We start from the raw sequence: 21610 nt of genomic DNA on the forward strand, positions 1-21610 counted from the left end.
TAAGGAGGATGGCCTTGGGTTTAGATCCCTCAAGGACGGGAATAGGGCTGCTATGACCAAACTATTGTGGCCATTACTAGGAAAGCTGACACTTTATGGATCAGGTGGATTCATACCTATTTGATTAAGGATCACTGTATGTGGTCTATGAACATTCCTGCAAATGCCTCGTGGACAATTAGGAAAAAAATTTAATCTGAGGCAGTGGGTTCAACCCTGGATTAAGTCCATTGTAGGCAATGAACTGAATACTTTTCTATGGCTAGATAACTGCCATCCACTTGGCCCCCTGAAAGCTTGGTTTGGGGAAAGAAGGGACCATAATCTGCTTAGAAACTTATCCTTTAAGGTGGCTTCTATTATTAGAGGTAATTCATGGCACCCAAACAAAAAAGTAGTGTTCTGGAAATGGCGATTCTGCGAGGAGCGCGATCTCCTCTCTCTCGATTGTGATCTTGCTGTTTGTGTCCTGATTTCTAGGTTAGTTCTCGTTACTTTCTGCTAAGTGTTCTCATGGATCTCTCTGTGGATTTTCCTCTTTTAACTTCTGTGATTAGTGCGCCAAACCCTAGTTCTGGCGTTCGTAATTCGAATGGCAAGGGTAGTTCTTCCGCTATTGGAAACTTGGCAAGTTGTTTGAATGTGCTTGATGTTCTTGATTCTGTTACTATTGATAATAATGAGCACCTTGAGATTCGGGCAGATGATACCCCTATTGTAAGGCAGATTAAAAGCTTAAATGCCGAGGTTAGGGCTTTGCGTGCTGAAGTTGAGGAGAAACGGAAACTGTTGGCGTCTAGTTCTGTGCGTACTGACCCTGTGGTCTTGGCTATGGGCTCATCTTGGAAGGACAAAGTTTCTCCTCCTACGGAGGGTCATAAGCGAATGGATCTTCAGTTTTTTCCCCCTGAGTTGGATGGGGAGAAGGTTAAGGTTTCTCCTCCTAAGTCTGTGGAACTCCTAGGGGCTGAGAGGTGGAAGGACTGCATTGTAGGTCACTTTGTGGATAAGAAGCTCCCTTACCTTATGGTTCGCTCCTTTGCTTTTAATATGTGGGGTAAGTTTGGTCTGAAAGATGTTCTATCTAATGACAAGGGTTTCTTTTTCTTCCAATTTGGAGTTGAAGGTGCATGTAGGCAAGTTTTAGAAGCTGGTCCATGTCATATGGGGGGTAAGCTGATGGTGTTACAAGAGTGGTATTCTGGTATTGTTCTTGAAAAGGAGGGATTGACTAGGCTGCCTATCTGGATTCAATTGTATAATGTTCCTCTTCAGTACTGGTCAGCTGAGGGCTTGAGTTATCTTGCTAGTGCAGTGGGTAAACCACTTTATGCTGATGAAATGACAGAATCTGCTAAGAGAGTCAGTTTTGCTAAAGTCTGTGTGGAAGTAGATTTGAAGTCCTCTTTGCCTCATTCATTTGATCTTATTACTTCTTCTGGGCAGTTGGTTATCATTGATGTGAAATATCCTTGGAGACCAGCTAAATGTACTTCCTGTGGTGTTTTTGGTCACTTTGAATGTGGTCAGAACAAGGAAACTGGTCAAAGGGTAAGTGAGCAGATGGATGGTAAAGGCCCTAGTGTTCCTCAGAATAAGGTGTGGGTTGTTAAAGCAGGAAAGGTGGATGATGTCTCTGTTACTGTTCCACCCGTGAGCCAGGGCCCTAATCTTGTGGTGCCAGGGGTTGAACTCCCCTGTATCAATCAGTTTTCAATTTTACAGGAGATAGAGATTGGTCAGAACGTCAGTGCAAGCATGGGGAATGATATAGATATTGCTGCGACTGATGTGGGTGTACCTGGACCTAGTGGAACTGTTGAGTATGGTTTCCTTCCTTCTGATCTTGGTGTTGATATGACAGATCCAGATGCTGTCTTTTTGGCTCTTAAGTCTGTGGCTACTGATGATAAGCAGCCAAGTGGTGGGAAGAAACCTGGGGCAACTAAAAAGCCAAGGAACTCAAAAAAGAAATGATTAAGATTGCTTCCTGGAATATAAGGGGCCTTAATAGCCCCAGAAAGCAGATGGAAATAAAAAAATTCATTCATACTAGTCGATTATCCTTGATAGGGATTGTGGAAACCAAGGTTAGGCAGGAAAATCTGGCAGTAGTTATGCAAAAATGCCTTCCTTCTGGTTGGGAGTTTCTTCATAATATAGGGTCTAGCTCTGTAGCTAGAATCATTGTTGCTTGGGATAAGCAGGGTCCATCGGTGAGTCTTCTTTCTACTTCTGATCAAATGATGTTGTTGTCAGTTACCATGGAGATGAAGACTTTTGTTATCTCTATTGTTTATGGTTTTAATCAAGCTGGTAATAGGAAGAAATTGTGGGATGATCTTCGTACTAGCTATAGTCTTGTTGGTCATCAGCCTTGGATTTTGATGGGTGATTTACTGATTTCAATGCTGTGAGATGGCAGAATGAAAGATCAGATCATGGTTCTTTTGATGCTCCTTCTGCTGGGGATTTTAATACATGTTTAGAAGATATTGGAATGGAGGATATTAATTCTACAGGCTTTTGGTTCACTTGGTTTAATAGGAGAGCAGGCTGTGAGCATTGTTATAGTAGATTGGATAGGGCAGTGGTTAATGCTCAATGGCAAAATATCTTTACTGAATCTGAGGCTGTTGTTCTTACACCTGGAGTTTCTGACCACTGCCCTCTTACAGTTTCAATTCTTCCTTACAAAGGAGGGATGAAAGCTTTCAAGTTTTTTTAACTTTTGGATGAATCACAAGTCGTTTGCTGATATTCTTAAATTCTCTTGGACTGCTCAAATAGATTCTGATGATTCTCCTATGCTGCTTTTATACAAGAAATTGAGAAGGCTTAAACCTTGTCTGAAGAAGCTCAATTAGGATTTTTACAGTGACATTCAGAAGCGAGTTTTGGCAGCAAATGAAGAGCTTGTCCATATTCAGAGTAGGTGTGCTCATGCCCCTGGGGATCCTATTTTAATGGAATATGAGAAACTGTCCCTTCTTCATTACAATGGGCTCAGCTTGGCTGAGGAGAGTTGGAGTAGACAGAAGTCCAGAATTAGATGGTTAAACTTGGGTGACAATAATACGAAATTTTTCCATAAGAAAGTTGCTAGCCACAGGATGAGGAACAAGATCATCTCTATATGTGATGCTGGGGGTACTAGACTAGAAGAACCTCAAGCTGTTAAGGAAGAAATTCTCAGATTCTAAAAGAATATGCTTGGTTCCAAATTTGAGTATAAAAGACCCACAAATGAGAGGTTAACTTTCACTAACACTGTCCCTACCTCTTTTCATGCTTCTCTCATATCTCCAGTTACTCCTGAAGAGGTTAAGGTAGCTATTTTTGCTATAAATGGTGATAAATCCCCAGGGCCTGAAGGATATAATGCTAGCTTCTTTCAAAAAAACTGGACTGTGGTAGGAGATGAGGTAACTGCAGCTGTTCTTTCCTTTTTCCAAACTGGTGTTTTATTAAGAGAAGTTAATGCCACTGCATTAACTCTAATTCCTAAAACTAGCTGCCCACAATCCATGAAGGAGTACAGGCCCATTGCCTGTTGTAATACCATTTAAAAAGCTAATACTAAGATTCTTGCCAGTAGGTTACAACCTGTCCTTCCTCACATTATCAACAAAGGTCAAGCTGCTTTTGTCAAAGGAAGGTCAATCTCTGATAACATTCTCCTCATGCAAGAACTTGTTAGGAACTATCAAAGAGACTCTGGGCCAGATAGATGTGCCATCAAGATAGATCTTATGAAGGCCTATGATTCTGTAGATTGGGATTTTCTCTTTGAAGTCATGGTGGCTCTGAACTTTCCTTCCAAATTCATCTCTTGGGTTAGAATTTGTATTACTTCTGCCATGTATTCGATTGTGATAGATGGGGAATTGGAGGGCTTCTTCAAAGGTGAGAAAGGCCTTAGACAAGGAGACCCTATAGCTCCATATCTTTTTCTCTTGATAATGGAAGGTCTGTATGCAATCCTCCAAAAGAAGATTTCTGAGGGTCAGTTCAATTACCATCCAAAGTGTTCAGCTCTGTCTATTTCTTATCTGGCTTTTGCTGATGATTTATTCTTAATGGCTGGAACTGATTGCCACTCAATTGCTATTCTCAAGGAAGCTCTGGATGATTTTTACTATTCCTCTGGCCTTAAACCTAATCTTCTCAAAAGCCAGATCTTCTTTTCAGGTGTTAACCCTGCTGTTAAGACTGATATTCTTAGCATTCTTCCAATTCCTGAAGGGTCTCTCCTGTGAAATACTTGGGAGTTCCCCTTATCTCAACTAGACTCAAATATGATGACTGTGTTCAGCTAAAAGAAAGGACTCAACAAAGAATTGCTAGTTGGTCAAACAGTTTGTTGTCTTTTGGGGGCCGGGCTTTGCTTATTCAATCTGTCCTCTTTAGTATGCAAAATTATTGATGTTCACTATTCATCCTACCTCAGAAGATTACGAAAGAAGTTGAGGCTATCTTAAGGGCTTTCCTCTGGTCAGGTCTCAAACTCAAAAAAGGAGGAGCTAAAGTCAAGTGGATGGAAATTTGTACCCCTAAAGCTGAAGGAGGTCTGGGTTTGAGGTCACTCAAAGAATGGAATAAAACCACTATGCTAAGGCACTTATGGGCCCTCTGTAAAAAAACAGGACACTTTGTGGGTTAAATGGATTCACAGCTATATCATAAAGGACCAACATTTTTGGGTGATGAAGGTACCCTATGATTGTTCTTGGACTGTGAGGAAAATTCTTAAATTAAGAGGTCTAGGCCAAAATTTTGTTAAACATCATATAGGCAATGGTTTGGGTACTTCTCTATGGTATGACAACTGGCATCCATGGGGGCCTCTGTATAAGATTCTGGATGACAGAACAGTGTCTAGGTTGGGTACAGCTGCGTCTGCGACAGTTAGCTCAGTAATCTCTAATGGTATTTGGCATTGGCCTAGGCCAAGAAACAATCTGATTCATCAAATTCAGATGGCTATTCCTGGGAATCTGGTTCCTCAAATTGAGATGGAAGATGAGGTTCGGTGGCATATATCACCTAATGGTCAGTATACAACTAAGCATACTTGGGAAGCTATAAGATCCAAAAGTGAGAAAGTCCCTTGGGCATCCCTAGTTTGGTTCCCTCGGAATGTACCAAAATGGGCATTCATTTTGTGGCTTGCCTGTCTAAAAAGGCTTTCCACTAAGGACAGATTACGGAAGTGGGGAATGGAGGTTGACCCTACTTGTGTGCTCTGTTCCCAGGCTGATGAGTCTTTGCAGCACCTGTTCTTTCATTGCTGTTATTCAAGCAACATTTGGGAAGTCATTTTATACAGATTTCAGATTCAAAGGAAGGCTGATCTATGGAATTCTGAAGTTAGTTGGGCAATTCATTTCTGCAGGGGTAATTCTTTCCAATCTCTCCTTTTCAAATTAGTCTTCGCTGCAGCAGTTTATCACATTTGGATGGAGAGAAATTCCCGTATCTTTGGTGGGAGATCTAGATGTGCACCTGAAGTGTTGGATAGTATAGATGAGTACATTAGATCTCACGTTTATTCTTGGAAAGTGATTCCTAGTTCAGTGGAGAACCAAAGCATGTGTGAGCTTTGGAAACTTCCGCGTAGAATTTTTGGGCCTGGTATTCCTAGAGTTTTGTAGAGTGATGTAATGTGTAGCTACATTGCTTGTACAGTTTGTTTGGAAGGGTGTTTTCCCTGTTGTTTTGGTGCTATAAAATGATCTATTTCCCAACAACAAAAAAAAGAGATCTTGGATAGTATCCCTGCTACCGTGCTCCCTAACTCAGCTAAAGATGATTCAGTGATTTTTGTTATATATCTAACATGTAATTTTTGTTAGAAATCTAAAAACAACAAAGAGATTTGTACTCGCATGAATTAAGTCTCAAAAATGGAAACCAACGGCAACTAAAACAATAGAGAGACGAAGATAACATATATTTTCCACATAATATAAATTTCATTCATATAGATTCTTGAACCTATTTTCCCAATAGCAGAAACTCCACTTCAAAAATGAATTCACATCACTAACATACTCTTTGAATCTTCAGAAATAAGAAGTAGCTCATTTTCCAAGTTTACTACCACCACAGACATCTTGCCACAAAAAGCCTAATTTCAATGTTCTTCAAGGGGTTAATTTATACATATTCAATCTTAATAAGAAAAAAAAAATCTTATTCATCCAGTTTACAATTTCATGTCACAGTTTCCCTCAAGTCCTCATCAATATGAGCACTATGGACAGAATATTATTTTCCTAATGTAAAAGATAAAAAGAATAATCGCATAACCAAAACTTCTAAAAAAGAGAGAATCAAAGAGACAGGGATACACATTAAACCTCCCTCTGATACGCCCCCTGTCCCAAACGGAACCCCACTCCTGTTTAGCTTTGCTTGTTGTTCTCCTTAATAATTTAACAAAACCTGCAACATAATTAAGTAACCTACTACAAAATTATGGAAGAAAACCTTACAAAGCCACAAAAATGAAGGTATAGCCCTGAACAAATTGTAAAAAACGTAGCAATGATACTAAGTGGACATAAAAAAGCTGGGAAATCTAGCCTCTTAGGATGATCCCTGATCTAGGGATGACTCATCCCCCATTGTGCACCTCCGGTGTCCTCTCTCTGATACCCCCCTACCCAAACCCCATTCGTGCAAACTTATTAAAATCCTTAATTCAGAAGAGCAAGGAAACATAAGAGCTTTTAAAGAACAAGAAGAACGGAATATAATGGCTTCCATACCTGAGTGATTAGCCATGGCATTCTTTTTCCCCTTCATTGATGATTGAGCCGAGGTAGTTGATGATGAAATAGAATGTTCAGCAAGTCTACCACATGAAGATTTTTATCGATTCTTTTTCCCTTTCCCGGGGGAGCTTTTGGTTCTCGATAATGTATTAATTGAATCGCTACATTTTTCACTAATCTCAGAGCTTCTTGGACACTTTCTACCATGTTCAAAACTTCGGTTACCATGTTACAGGAGTTGGATTGGTTAAACCAACACAGGAAGGGTAATGGTCTGATGCAGTCTGTTTGCAAAATCTCCCTTGCAGCTACTATGTACCAACTTGGGAAGGAGAGGAATTCAAGAATTTTTTGACAAAGGATGGACAGTGTTGAGGGTGTGGTGTTGAAGATTGTTGCTGATCTAAGATACTTCATAAGCTCTTGGCATGGAATCAAGCGAAATGCTGCTAACCATCAACTGTGCATGGACTGGCAAATCTCTTCTAAGATTTTTGATGGTTCTTAATTCTGCGCTTTTCTGGTTTTGGTCTGTACTCCTCCGTCCTGGCTGGTGATTACCTTTCTGGATTTCCGTCTTGCCCTCTGTTTTGGGGGCATGTACCTTCCTTTTTGTTTTGGCTTAGGCCTATGCGTTTGTATGGTTTGGGTCGTAGGGGTACGCCCCTAGTGGTTCTGTAATCTGGTTTTTTGGTTCTATGAAAGCTTAACTTACCAAACAAAAGTAAGTTAGCTTTGTTCATATCTTGAGCAGTCACATATCCACCAGAACTTTGGATACAAACAGCCGTATGCACCTGTCACAAGTTCATAGATTGTTTAGTGTTTTTTTCCAAAAAGACCAACGGACGAGGCAACAGAGAACGTGAAAACGAAAACAAACCATTTTACACTGCAAGATGCAAAATAAAATCAAAACAGAGTTTTACAGACGCGAGATTAAGATCGGGATGCAAGCACGTTCAACCCAATAGGCTAAATTACCGTTAAAATTGACCCTCATTTCTCTAAAATAAGAAACAAACACAAATTTTCAGTGATTTCAAACCAAAAAAAAAAAAAAATCCGCTTGATCGAAACTTCAAAACCGTAGAAAAGGCCATGGACTGACGTGGTCGTACCAAATGGAAAACATGCCGTATCGAATCGATAAAGCCCAAGATATGAATCGAACCCTTCAGCTTTCCCTTTGGCATCTCCTTCGAACACCTCTTTCACGTCTCTTCTCTGCCCTTCTCTTCTTTAGGATTGGGAGGCGTTTGATTCGGGGGGCAGCATAACTGGGTTGTATCCAGATCTGTTCTCTTCTCCGGCGAATCTATTTTGTTCAATTGTGTCCGGGTAGCTGATTCGAGACGGAGTGGCGGCAGCATAACTGGGTGGTCCAGATCCGTTCTCTTCTCCGGCGAGACTGTTTTGTTCAATTGGATCGGAGTAGCCGATTCGAGAAGGAGTGGCGGCAGCATAACTGGGTTGTCCAGATCCGTTCTCTTCTCCGGCGGAGCTGTTTTGTTCAATTGGGACGGGGCTTCAGCCCTGAATTTCGTTAGAATCTGAACTGGAAGAGACGTGGAACTCCGTTGTGTATACACAGAGACAAGAGACGTGGCCGGGTTTGATTCTCATAAATCTGATCCGAAAGAGACGCGGCCAGTTACAGAGGTACTCCGTATCTAGCGCGCCAAAGCGTTAAAACAAAAGACCCAACAAACAAACAAAAGTATCGGTGGGTGGTTGTTATCCCCTTTCCATTGTCGACAAACCGGAGGCATTCATGGATTGCAGGTCAGTGGTTGATTGGTAGTGTTTGTTTCGGGACGAAAGGAAATATGCCATCGTGGTGCATATCCGCGTATGGCACATTTGCTTGCATTAAATCCTTTCCAAATTTGACCAAAAAAAAAATTTTAGAGCATCAACGTTGCTAAATTGTTGCTAAATTTGACCCATAGTTCTGAATACCGTTTCGGACAGAGTATCGATTTTTCTACTGGTACGAATTTACCGCAACTACAATATATATAATAATTATATATAATTATAATTATATATAATTATAATTCAAAAAAATCCCCCATATCATACAATTCATTATAAAATATCTCTATTAGAGATTCTCTAGTCCCACATTGCTTAGTTACAAAATTCTTTAACCTTTAAATGACTTTGCACACTAGTGAACTTGTGAATGAGAACCCAATAAGAGGTCTCACGCGCTCGGAAAAATGTGCCGTGGCCGAAGACAATTTGGAAAAACTGATTCGGAAACCAATTAACCGGGTGCGCGTCACGGGTTATTCGTGCGCAGGGGTGTGCAAATTCGGGATCTAAGTCTCGCGCACGTACTATGGTGCCCATTTTTTGCTAAAATTTTTAAAAACTTTTTTTTATTTTTTTGGGCCTGAAACGTTTTTTTTTTTTTGGGGGGGGACCAGAAAAAGAAAAACGTAGCCCCAAAAAAAAAAAAAAAAAACTCTGCAAAATTTCAGCCGGAATTTCCGGTATCCTGATACCGTCCGGTATTTCCCGAAAAATCCGGTACTGACCAGTATTGGGACCGGAACGAAATTGGGGGGTTAGGGTACCGGTTCTTCGTCAAAACGGTACGTACCGGCCGGTACGGAACGGTATCAATAACTATGATTTAACCCCAGAAAAAATGAAAATAGCAAATAGGGTGCCACACTATTATATTTCCAAAATTTTCTCAATTTTGGCCAATATCATTTTCTTGTCATATATGGCAAAATTTATGGTGAGTTGACATTTGTAATTGAGAAAGGAAAAAATAGCAAAATGGGTGCAACGCCATTGCCATTTTTGACGAAAACGACACTATTGGTTGCTTAAAAATGACAATAGCAATGAAAAGTACTACGTAAACGAGTGTGGACGCTCTTAGAGTTCAATTTTTGCTCGCACATAGGCGATATAAAAATGACTTCATTTTTCAATGGCAAAGCTTGGGCTGTGGAATCAATCCATTCTAATATATAAAGGAAAAGCATCATTTAGTGCTATAAAGCTATATAGATTCTTTCATTTCCAAACTAGTCCCTCAAAAATAGCTTATTACATTCCAAGCCATATACCAGGGGAAGGACAAAATAGTAAACAAACAAAAAAAACTTCCCGCTGGCTACTACAACTGCTCCTCCACTATTTTTGGGTTTGCACTTTGCCGTGCTCCCATTCACACACGTAATGTGTATGCCATCCCTCTAGTACGCATGAAGCGGAGGCTGATTTTGAGGAGTTTTAAGACCTGTTTTGGTTAAGAGCATGCCCAATGGGGATGTAAAATAGAAGAGGTTGTATAGTTATTTTAGATGAAAAAAGTGGTTAAAAGTTGGTTAGATGTAAAATAGAACCTATGCCAATCCAATGGTGAGATGTAAAAAAAAGATGGATAATTAACTAACTTTCAATCCTCCTTAATTTTCCTCAACTTTCTTAATCCTAATTTAAGTACTACTTCCGTTGAAAAATAATTTTGATATCCGGTAATCGAGAAATTTAAAAAAAAAATTCGGAAAAAAAAAAATACTTCCGTCCCATATTTTTGTTTTTACTTTTCATCCACTTCAGTTACACAATTTACTTCGTCCATTTACTCCCATCAATTCTCAACCACGTCATTTAATTGATCCATTTACTCCCCACTCTCAATTACACCATTTACTATCGTCATTTACTCATATCTACTCTCAACTACATCATTTACTCTCACCTACATCATTTACTCGCATCTACTCTCACCAACACCATTTACTTCAGTCATTTACTCTTATCTACTTTCAACTACACCGTTTACTTACCATCTATATATACTATCCTCCCCATTATTCATTCTCAGACTCAAATCTATATACAGTCTCCTCTTTCCAAAAAAATCATCATGAGCAGTTTAACCCACAGAATATTACTGGGAGAATTTGACGGATCTTGCTCCGATGATGATGAGATTGCAATGGCGCAATTGATCATGGCCAGGCAATACCAAAAATTTCAAAGAAGACGCCAACAAAGAGGTCATGTTGGTTCTACAAGCGGTCGAGCCTGGATCTCCCGTGACAGAGTTGCTGCTAACCAACGACTCAATGATGATTACTTTTGTGAGTATCCGCTCTACGACGAAAAGTTGTTTCAGCAACGTTTTCGAATGAGTCGGCCCTTATTTCACAAGATCTTGGGCAAACTCCAACAACATGACGTGACGTTCGTCCAAAGGAATGATGCGACGGGAGTTGCAGGTCTTTCTGGTATCCAAAAGATGACAGCAGCTCTGAGGATGATGGCATACGGGACGCCTGCTGATAGTCTTGATGAGTATCTCAAGATTGGGGGAAATACAGCAGTTGAGTCTCTTCAAAGCTTCTGTAGAGGTGTTATCTCTATTTTTGAAGCAGAATACTTGAGAAAACCAAATGAAAGAGATACTGCAAGGCTCCTACATGTGGGCAATCAACGTGGTTTTCCTGGAATGCTAGGCAGCTTGGATTGTATGCATTGGCAGTGGGACAAATGTCCAACTGCTTACCATGGCTTCTTCAGTGGCTGCAGCGGAAAACCCACTATTGTACTTGAAGCAGTTGCATCGTATGATTTATGGATTTGGCATGCTTTCTTTGGCATGCCTGGGTCATTCAACGATATCAACGTGCTTGATCAATCTCATCTCTTTGATGATCTCAGTGCCGGTCGTGCCCCTCCAGCCCATTTTGTTGTTAATGGGAGTCAGTACGACATGGGGTACTACCTTTCTGATGGTATCTATCCAAAATGGGCGACTCTCGTCCAAACCAATTCTCAACCACAAGGAAGAAAGAAGCAACACTTTGCGAGGATGCAGGAGGCATGTCGCAAGGATGTTGAAAGGGCATTTGGCGTACTCCAAGCACGCTGGGCAATTGTGAGAGGACCGGCGTGATTCTGGAATGAGGAGGATCTAGGCTACATCATGAAAACATGTGTCATTTTGCATAACATGATAATTGAAGACCAACGTGATCATGATGCTAGTGATGAAATTACTGAACTTCTTTCTTCCAACCCAATTCAAGTATCGAGAGATATCACTCCTGCATTGGTTGATTTCTTTAAAAATAACCGCAGGATTCGATCAAATGAGACACATCATTCGCTCCGCAATTATCTTATTGAACATCTATGGGCCCGTAATGGAGATGAAGAATGAGGTTCCCGTGTCTTGTATTTCATTATCGAGTCTTGTATTTCATTTTCTAGTCTTGTATTTCATTATCGAGTCTTGTATTTCATTTTCGAGTCTTGTTTTCATTATCGAGTATTATCGAGTCTTGTCTTTCATTTTCGAGTCTTGTTTTTCATTATCGAGTATTATCGAGTCTTGTATTTCATTTTCGAGTCTTGTACTTCATTATCGAATCTTGTACTTCATTAGCTAAATAAAATGCATTTTATTATCGAATAGTACTCAACGATTACATCAAAGTCAAGATTATTACATAATTGCTAAAGACTATTACATATGACAATAAAAAATTATTACAATCAATAATCAGGAAAATAACCTTTCGAACTTGAGCTAGCCGTCCATTTAGCCAAGATTTCACCCTTGCGATACTGATAATAGGCCTTCATTTGGGGGTCTTGAACCAAATCCAAGTCCATTTGCATAATCCTATCTTCCATCTCTTTTTCCTTTATTGCTGCCTTCCTCTCCTCAAGCGCCACCCTTCTCTCATCATTTGCTGTAGTCCTTTCCAAAGCCGCGACTCTTCTTGCTTCCATTTCAGCTCTCCTACTTTCCTTGTCAGATGTAGTTTAGTTGAATTTTTCCATCAAGTTTATCCATTCACGTTCTTCATTTCCTGATTTTTTGGTCTTCAATAATTTTGCCTTTGATGCTTTACATCCAGGAGGCCTCTTTCTTGGAGACTGAACACTACCTCCACTCGTAGGATTGCTATCTTCCAATGTAGTCGCTGTGTTTGGAACTTGAGAGAAATCAGGAGAGTCTAAGTTTGGATTTTGAGAGAAATCAGGAGATAGCGGGACCGAACTTGTATCCATTTGTGAAGATCTTGGGTTGGACCGGGGTGGGGTTAAATCCGCCCACTTCATACTGTGTTCTAAGATTGCCCAGCAACAATCCAAATTGGCGAAAGGTTTAGTCTCAGTATCTTTGTAATGTCTCTTCGCTAGATCAATCTATACAAATAATAACAAATTAATTTAATTAATTATCAAAATAATAATATTAACAAATTCTTATGAAAACAAAATAATACTATTATTAACAAAATAATAATACCTCATTTTGTTCTGTCATTCCACTTTGATGTTGCCTTTGAATTTGCCTTAAATATCCACGATATTTGTTGCAAGCCTGCTGGATGACTTGTCATCGAGACTTGATAGAAGCATCCGATCGTACATCGCCTCCTGTGAATTCGGTATATTTTTTTGCAACCCGATCCCATAATTTAGATATTGGTTGGTTGGTACCAATAATCGGGTCTTGACTAACGCACAAGTAAGCATTACAAATTGCTTCATCTTGATCGGAGTTGAACGATTTTCCTCTCGCACTATGACTTCCTTCTGCCATAATTAATACACTATTTTTTTGGAGGGTGTTTGTGGAGAATGAATAAAAATTTTGTTGTCTAAAATTCTATTAAGACACATTTATAGGCAGGGGAAAAAAATGGACCGTTGCAAATTTTTTTCAACACCAAAACAGCCGTTGGGTCACCAACGGTTGGATTTTAATCAAAAAAAAAAAAAAAGGACCAACGGTCGGATTGGCTAAATTCCAACCCGTGTCCAACTTTACTCTTTCTCTTCTTTTATCATCTGTTCTTTCTCTCTCTCTCTACGAACACACAGACGCCTCCTCTCCTCTCAAACCAGACGACCCCTCTTTCTCTCTCTCTCTCTCTCTCTCTCTGTAGCATACCCCCCTCTCTCTCTCTCTCTCTGGCGTCGAACCCAGCCCTCTTCTCCCTTTCTCTGAACCAAAGGGAGAAATCATAGACGGAAAGGCACAGCCGGCGAGAGTTTCAGAAGGGTACAGCCGGCGGACAGCTGGCGGCATGCGCCGTCCATGGATCGTCAAGAATCGGGGTACGAGACGGTCATCTCCGGATTCCGGCGTGTTCTACCAGATTCCGGCGTGTTCTTCCAATTTCCGATGCCTTTCCGACGAAATCAGGTAACCTCCGGCTGTCCAAAATTCTGGTATTTCAGTTGGATTGGATGATGTTTGATGACCTGTAATTTATAGCTGCAGCCAAAAGGAGATGTAAATATACATCTCTCTTTCCATTTATGCTATTTTCCATCTCCAAAATTGCTATTTTACATCCCCATTGGAGCAGTTTTTTTTACATTTGGGTTGTATTATAAGTATAGCACTTGGTTTTACATCCCCATTGGGGATGCTCTAAATAATTCGGGAGGACTATTTTTTTTCCTTCTTTCAAATTTTTTTGTATGACCAATCTCGATGTGCGCAGAGAGAGGGGAGACCCGCGAGGCCGTGACAACTCAATTTGGATCTTCGCAGGGAATCCCCGACTTGCATCTTTGTGGCAAGGTCTTGCTTAATCTACTTGGCTATGGTAGACATGGCAAGCGGGGACAATGAAGAGCAGCGGTGGAGGGTTGATGAGTCGTTTGTGTGTGTGTGAGAGAGGATAAGAGAGAGAGAGGTTAGGGGATTGGAGCGTCCTGGCATATCTAATTAAATGAAAATATTAATATTAATACATTACCAGGGGGAATATTAATATTAATACATTACCAGGAGGATTGTGGGCAAATAATGCAATTTCAGGATAATAACATAAGTATTTAGGCCCCATTCCAGAAACCTTCTTAAAAAATAAACAGCTTATTTCACATTTTCAAACTCAAAAATAAAGTAAATGAAAAATAATTTTTAAATTTTTTTTGCATCGTATAAAAGATCTCATCAAGATCTTCTAAACAAGATCCATATTGCATACTTTTAGATTTCAATAAGGCCATAATTTTTGAGCTTGAAATTGCCTTCTTAAAAAATAAGGACTTATTTTGGTTTCCGGAACGGAGCCTAAATCCACTAGAATAGGCATCTAAATAAGTCTTTAAAGTATGATGCTCATTTAATTTCTTCTTATTAGTTTGCTTTAATTTTTTTGAATTATTGATTTGTCTCGATTAGAGGTATAAAAAATGTAAAAAAATTATATTCAAGACTAATTATTTTTTGAATAAAGGCAAAAATAATCTAAAAATTTATCTATTTTGGATTATTTTTTCCTTGTTCAGAATTTTTTTTGTCTAGAACATAATTTTTTTACTTTTTTAGATTACTTTCATCAAGACAAACGAATATTCCACTAAAAATTGACGTAAAATTAATAAAAAAAAATTGAATGAAGACAAAAATAATAATCCCAGAGGATTAAGGCTGCTTTTTGCATACTTTTTTGTCTAAAAAAATTTCGGTATTTTTTATTTTTTATTATTTTCGTTGAACTTTTTGTAAAAATTATCCCGGTTTGTTCCTCAAGTCGATAATTGGTGTGACTTCCCCTCGAATTGTGGAGGCTATGGCGATACGTGAGGGTCTACGACTGGCTCTTGCATTTCATCACCAGATGATCCTTATAGAACGTGATGGCGGTCATCAAAAGTTGTCACTCCCTCAATGTAGTAGTTGCTTCAGATATTGCAGCGGTAGTGGAATATTGTCTCTCTTAAAAATGTATTTAATTTTTGTCTGTTCACCTCGCGAAATTCTTTCTACTAATGTTGGTTGTCTCACCATGTCTCCACAGTGGAGGCGGAGATTCAAGACCTAAGGGAGGCGAATTTGGGGCTCATGGTTATGGGCAGTCTTTAAACCCCCTATTGATTAACATACTAACACATCGCTAACCCCTACTGATATATATAATATTAAAAAATTATATATTTATTTATTTATTTATTTATTACGGAGTACTAATATTAGGAACTCCAAGCCCTTGTAGTCCCTCGAGAGGGAAATTGCAGCCCCTTAAAGCTTTGTCGTTTTTGGGGTCAAATGGGTAGTTTATGATACTCTTGTAAGATATGGATGGTTGTGGCTTGGAGTCTCACACGTACGTATAATCCGAGCAATTCAATAATTTTAAAATAATCATTTGAGAGGCCTCACAAAAATTCAGTTCGCTCCGAGGATTGTACGCACACAATTATCTAACTTTTAAAAAAAAAACTTCATTAAGTATTCAATATCCTGAATTTTGAATGAAAAACGAGAAAATTAAATGAATTACTTATACTTATCTGATTAAGTTGATTTTTTCACAATGCACTCCAAGATTTATTTTAAAATTATTCAACAGTTCGAATTATATGTGTAAGACTCTGAGGTGAGTCTCACACAATCCTTCGAATTATACACACACACACACACACACACACACACACACAGAGTAAGTCTGTGGTACAGCAAAAGGGGACAGATTTTGTGTACAGATTTTTTGTGGGGCCACTACGGGTCTCACACAAATTATCCAAACCGTTCATTAAATGTAAAACAGTTTTTCAAGGGCCCATGTGAAAAATCTGCTCAATCCGATACTTATAGGTGCTCGGTCCAATCATCTAACTTTTGATTTAGATTCCACGATAATAAAACATTATATGATTGGATTGAACACTTATATGTATCGGATTGAGCTGATTTTTCGCGAGGACCCTTGAAAAACTGTTTTACATTTAATGAACGGTTTGGATCATTTGTACGGGACTCATAGTGGGCCCCACAAAAAATCTGTACACAAAATCTGTTCCCTTTTGCTGTACCAGTAGACTTACTAATATATATATATATATATATATATATATATATATATATATATATATATATATAGAGAGAGAGAGAGAGAGAGAGAGAGAGAGAGAGAGGAACTGTCCATTTGAGGGACTACAGGGACCGGAGTCTCGTGTAATAGGGCGAAGCATGAGTGCACTAAGAACAAAAATGATACTCATGCAACAATTTAAGCACAACACCAAACACAATTTCTCACATACATGTAGGCTTTGTGTGTGTAAAGCCCACATGTATGTGAGAAATTGTGTTTAGTGTTGTGCTTGAATTGTTGCATGAGTAGCATTGTTGTGCTTAGAAAGTCATTTTCTCTTGGTGGGTCCGGAATGTGGACTTCATTCACGGGACGCGGGGGCTCTACTTTGCCTCATGGCACAGCACCCCCTACGCACACCAAAAAATGGGGCCGTTTTGCGGGAAAAAAAATTTTAACCTTCCTATTTGCAATTCTATGGAGCAAAAACGTGATTATAAGAGCTTTAGAGATAAAATTTAATTATGTTTCTTTAGAATAATATGATCAAAATAATAAGATCTTCACACTGGTTCAAACGAATTGAAAATTGGAGGGGATAATTTTTTAACTGTATTTTTAATATATAAACTGCTTACAAAAATTAAGTACTCTAATTTTTAATCCATTTGAACAAGTGTGAATTATCTTATTATTCTGAACATATTATTCTAAAAAGACATAATTAACTTTTGTTTTTAAGGCTCTAATAATCATGTTTCTGCTTCACAAGATCCTAAATAAAGAGCAGACACTTAATTATGAGAGTTCTAGATACAAAAGTTAATTATGATCCTTTACAATAATATTTTCAGAATAATAAAGATATTCGCATTTGTTCAAACGAATTAGAAATTGGAGCACTTAATTTTTGTAGGCTGTTTATATATTAAAAATACAATTAAAAAATTATCTGCTCCAATTTTCAATCCGTTTGAACCAATGTGAAGATCTTATTATTCTGATCATATTATTCTAAAGAAACATAATTAAATTTTATCTCTAAAGCTCTTATAATCACGTTTCTACTCCATAGGATTGTAAATAGGAAAGTTAAAAAAAAAAATCCTGCAAAACGGCCCCGTTTTTGGGTGTTTTTGGGTGTGGGTAGGGGGTGTTGTGCCTCATGGCACAGCAGAGCCCCCGCGTCCTCATTCACGAGAGGGGTGTTTGGCAACCTCTGCCTAATTTTTGACTGCCCCATGTCGGACTTTGTTGTTGGTCTGCTTTTTTAGTACTTCATTAGTCCCTTTTTAAGTGTTCTATTTAATTTGTAACTACAACTTATTAAAAAGATATCATCATTATATTTTTCACTTTAACTTTTTTCTCCACTTTTCTTACTTACTCATCATCATTATTCTTTTACTCACTAACTTTTCAAAATAAAATATTTTTAGGGACAAAATAAACAATGTATCAACTTTTACCCCCCCTAACTTTATAAAATGAACACTTATTAAGGGACAGCTAAAATAGAATACTGAACTCTAAATAAGAGACGGAAGGAGTATGTGTTATTGATCCTATTAGTGTACGTGCTCGCGTCTAAATTTTGATATTTTTAGTTCATTCATATACCTTATGATGAAACCTTGGTAATACATCCGGGCCTTTGAAATGAAATTGCCACTTCTCCCAAAAAAAAAAAAACCAAACAAACAAACAAACTTGCATTACCGAATTTTGAGAGAAAATTTTGGAATCATTCTTCATGAATTCATTCTCAAAATTGCACAATCGGTTTGGGTTTGAGTAAGTACTTAGAGTATAAATCTACCTAATAAAACACATGTGTGGGAACCACACAAACACAAGTTAAGAGAAGGATTGAGAATTATTTGATCCAAAGGCTGATGCCTGCTCTCCAACTATCTTAAGAAAATATCCACACTCTTACAAATATATTACAAAAATGTCATCGATCCTTTTTGCCCACTGCTCGACTTCTGGCGTTGGCATAAAACAACAAAAATGTATTAAAAAATGGGAAATGATTTTGTCACTCCCTTTTTTATTTACGCCACTCTCCTGCGAGTATATTTTTTGTTCAAAAACATACTTATAGGGGAGTGGCGTTAACAAAAAAAAAAGAGCGACAAAATTAGCAGCTTAAAAAATGCTCATATCTATGGTACTACCAGAATGCGTAATGCCGTAGGTAAAGACAAACACTAGTATATAGTACTAGTAATTGCAAATTTATTCTGGTAGTGCCGTAGGCATGGACAAATACCAGTATATAGTAGTAATTGCAAAACACAAATCGTACTAATTCAGATGATCACTATCATTACTGGAAGTTGGCCATTCATTATGTGTGTCCACGTATGGACTTCAAACAAAATTCTCTTTTTGAGGAGGCCGTTTTAACTGGACTAGGGGCGCGAGTTGTGTAGGTGCTGTGCACTAGTCAAGCCATTTGTTCGGTGATTCAATGGTCTAAATCTCATCTCGGCAATAAATGTCTCGGATACTAAATGGTGTCAAGATGAGATTTGAACCGTTGGATCACTAAAACTAACGGTTCATGTGATGCAAAACACGATGTTGTGCATTATCCACACAACATCATCCCCGTTCGGACAAAAGAGTTTTGAGTCCAACATGTAATCGATCTATCTATCTATTTTATTTATTATATAAATATGTTTAAGTCCTACGAGCCTTCAAACCTTGATTCCTAATTTTTGGAATTTTTCATTTTCTTTAATTTCTTACAAATTGGGAAAGAGAAAGGGAGGGAGAGGGATGACGTGGGAGAGAGAAAGAATGTGGGAGGGGGAGGGGGAGGGGGAGGGGGAGGGGGATAGCAGGAGATGTGGAGAGAGAGAGAGAGAGAGAGAGTGTGGGAGGGGGGAATAAATGGGTATGTATAATATTTTTCCTTTTAATTGAAATGTGTTTGATCCCTACAAGTCTTCAAATCTTTATTTCTAATTTTTTGAATTTTTCATTTTCTTTAATTTCTTACAAAAAGAGAAAGAGAGGGAGAAGGATGATGTGGGAGAGAGAAAGAACATGAAAGGGGGAGGGGGACAGCAGAACGTGTGGAGAGAGAGTGTGTGTGTGTGTGGGAGGGGGGAATACATGGGTATGTATAATAGTTTTCCTTTTAATTAAACTGCTTTTCCCATTCCTACTAGATTAGTACTATTAAGAGCATCCACAGTGGACTAATTAAAATCAAAATACTGCTAAGGTTAGAAATATGTGTTTAAAAAAGTGATTACATTAGAATAATCAAACTTAATAACCTCTTAACAACCAATCAAATTTTGACCATTGAATATTCAAAACTAACAACCTTTTATCAATAATCAAATTCAGTGAACTCCGCATCTTTCCAATAAAGCATGCTCATCTTATACAAAAACTTTATCTCTCCTCCATTTTCATACTCTCTCTCTCTCTCTCTCTCTCTCTCTCTCTCTCTCTCTCTCTCTCTCTCTCTCAACATATTATCAAAAAATAGTTTTAAACAAATAGTTTTTTTTTTTTAAATACACAAAACTATTTTTTGAAAAGGTGATGTGGCAACTTTTGATTATCTAATTTTGATTAATCCACTATGAATGCTCTAAGAGGTGACAATTTTAATCTATACTTTTTAACCCACCCAAATTCGCTCACTTATAACCCAATCTAATCCGCCCATATTATATAATGGGTTGATATGAGTTCAACTTATATTTATATGGATTTAGGTGAGTTGAAAATGGGTTCAATATGGATTTGAATGAGAAGCACAAGTGATTGATTTTTAAGGAGAATTGCCCCAAGTTTTACCGGTCATCGACTCGTCAACCATATCTAACAATCGTTCCTTGATACAGACTTGTTTATTAATACTATTTCCTCTGTCCCATTTTCTTTGGACTTTTTTGATATTTGTGTCATTCTTAAAACTTTTTTATCTTTTAGTATGAATCTTCAAAAATATGTAATATGGATATTATTTGATAGTTTTCAATTAGATCTATGATACAAATTTTCAAAATTATGAAAAGTGTTATAAATTGGGAGATATAAGAGTTTAAAAAACGGCAGAAATATCGAAAAAGACCAAAGAAAATGGGATGAAGGGAGTAGGATTTATATTTACAACCAATATATAGCTTATTATTAATTTACTTAAAAAATCATGAAGATTGTTTGCATGTAATTATAAATAATTATGTAATCCTTCGTTTCCACCTTAAATGTCCGTACAAAAAATTTGCGTTTTCTAATAAGCACTACATAATGCATATTCTTGGTGCTTAAGTCCTCTAGTATGTCGTGTTTTGTACATATATGTTGTCATTTTAAGTCGATAATGCACGTAAGGTATTTTTGTGTGTGTTTCAGGTAAAACGTGCTAATAAGGCGATTTTGAACGCCAAGGGACGTACCGGGATGTAACCAAGTGTCCAAGTGCCCAGCGGCATACGTTTCACCGGAGCCTAACGGTGTTGCAAGAAGTTTCGGTGGAAGCCCGATTGTCAAGAATGTCACGAAGCGTGCCAAGGTTTCGGAAAGAAGGCAAATGCATTAGGAGTAGCCCTCGAGGGCATCCGGGAGTCCAAGGTCACAAGGCATACCTCCACCAAGTCCCACTGATCATGTAATGAAGCATCGGAAGGCCGTCGGACTACAAGAAGGCTTGGTGAACCAAGTTGTTCAGTTCTGCAGTTTTTGCACAGAGGTACCAATACCTTATTTTTTAGGTATTGGTACCATCATGCCGAAGTGGAAGACAGTTCAGTTGGTACCAATACCTCATTTTTTAGGTATTGGTACCAAAGTCTGTAGTGTAGATTTATGTTAACTTTTTCAACTTTCCATATATGGAAAGTTTCTACTTCTAGAATGTTTTTGGGATATTTTGGGGACCTTTTTGTCGATGGTAAGGTTGATTTTATAAGACCTATAAATAGGCTTGTATGCCATTTACAGAAGGTAAGGCCATTAGTTTTTATGCCT

At 38.3% G+C, this 21610-nt stretch overlaps 5 protein-coding genes across 7 annotated transcripts in view; 3 read left to right on the plus strand and 2 right to left on the minus strand.

Annotated features, from left to right (window-relative positions):
* Positions 1–7571, minus strand: part of LOC131331873 (uncharacterized) — a 33561-nt gene extending 25990 nt beyond the window's left edge. For all 3 annotated transcript variants that reach the window (XM_058365815.1, XM_058365818.1, XM_058365816.1), the window contains exon 1: positions 6774–7571. The gene's annotated coding sequence lies outside the window, so the exon portion shown is untranslated. The remainder of the gene's footprint in view (positions 1–6773) is intronic.
* On the plus strand, positions 1974–4259 carry LOC131332652 (uncharacterized). Its single transcript, XM_058366949.1, has 5 exons — positions 1974–2413; positions 2548–2718; positions 2879–3150; positions 3310–3425; positions 3585–4259. The coding sequence occupies exons 1-5, from the start codon at positions 1974–1976 to the stop codon at positions 4257–4259; spliced, it is 1674 nt and encodes a 557-aa protein (XP_058222932.1).
* On the plus strand, positions 4707–5654 carry LOC131332653 (uncharacterized). Its single transcript, XM_058366950.1, has one exon. The coding sequence runs from the start codon at positions 4707–4709 to the stop codon at positions 5652–5654; it is 948 nt and encodes a 315-aa protein (XP_058222933.1).
* Positions 7572–10677: 3106 nt separating the features above from the next.
* On the plus strand, positions 10678–11709 carry LOC131332655 (uncharacterized). Its single transcript, XM_058366952.1, has one exon. It carries the CDS (start codon positions 10678–10680, stop codon positions 11707–11709), a length of 1032 nt encoding a protein of 343 aa, XP_058222935.1.
* A 647-nt stretch (positions 11710–12356) lies between these two features.
* On the minus strand, positions 12357–13608 carry LOC131331874 (uncharacterized). The gene is made up of 2 exons (XM_058365819.1): positions 13075–13608; positions 12357–12971 (listed from the first exon to the last, which is right to left on the minus strand). Exons 1-2 carry the CDS (start codon positions 13090–13092, stop codon positions 12585–12587), a joined length of 405 nt encoding a protein of 134 aa, XP_058221802.1. The 5' UTR covers positions 13093–13608; the 3' UTR covers positions 12357–12584.
* Positions 13609–21610: the final 8002 nt, after the last annotated feature.

The sequence above is a fragment of the Rhododendron vialii genome, chromosome 7a (assembly GCF_030253575.1).
Source record: "Rhododendron vialii isolate Sample 1 chromosome 7a, ASM3025357v1".
Lineage (NCBI taxonomy): Eukaryota > Viridiplantae > Streptophyta > Magnoliopsida > Ericales > Ericaceae > Rhododendron > Rhododendron vialii.

Excerpts from the sequence above, each read along its gene's own strand:
- LOC131332655 (XM_058366952.1), top strand. The coding sequence starts at position 10,678 with ATGAGCAGTTTAACCCACAGAATATTACTGGGAGAATTTGACGGATCT.
- LOC131332652 (XM_058366949.1), top strand. The coding sequence starts at position 1,974 with ATGATTAAGATTGCTTCCTGGAATATAAGGGGCCTTAATAGCCCCAGA. Across the intron at positions 2,414-2,547 it reads GATTTACTGATTTCAATGCT|GAGAGCAGGCTGTGAGCATT; the intron begins GTGAGATGGCAG and ends TTGGTTTAATAG. Across the intron at positions 2,719-2,878 it reads GGAGGGATGAAAGCTTTCAA|TGACATTCAGAAGCGAGTTT; the intron begins GTTTTTTTAACT and ends GGATTTTTACAG.
- LOC131332653 (XM_058366950.1), top strand. The coding sequence starts at position 4,707 with ATGAAGGTACCCTATGATTGTTCTTGGACTGTGAGGAAAATTCTTAAA.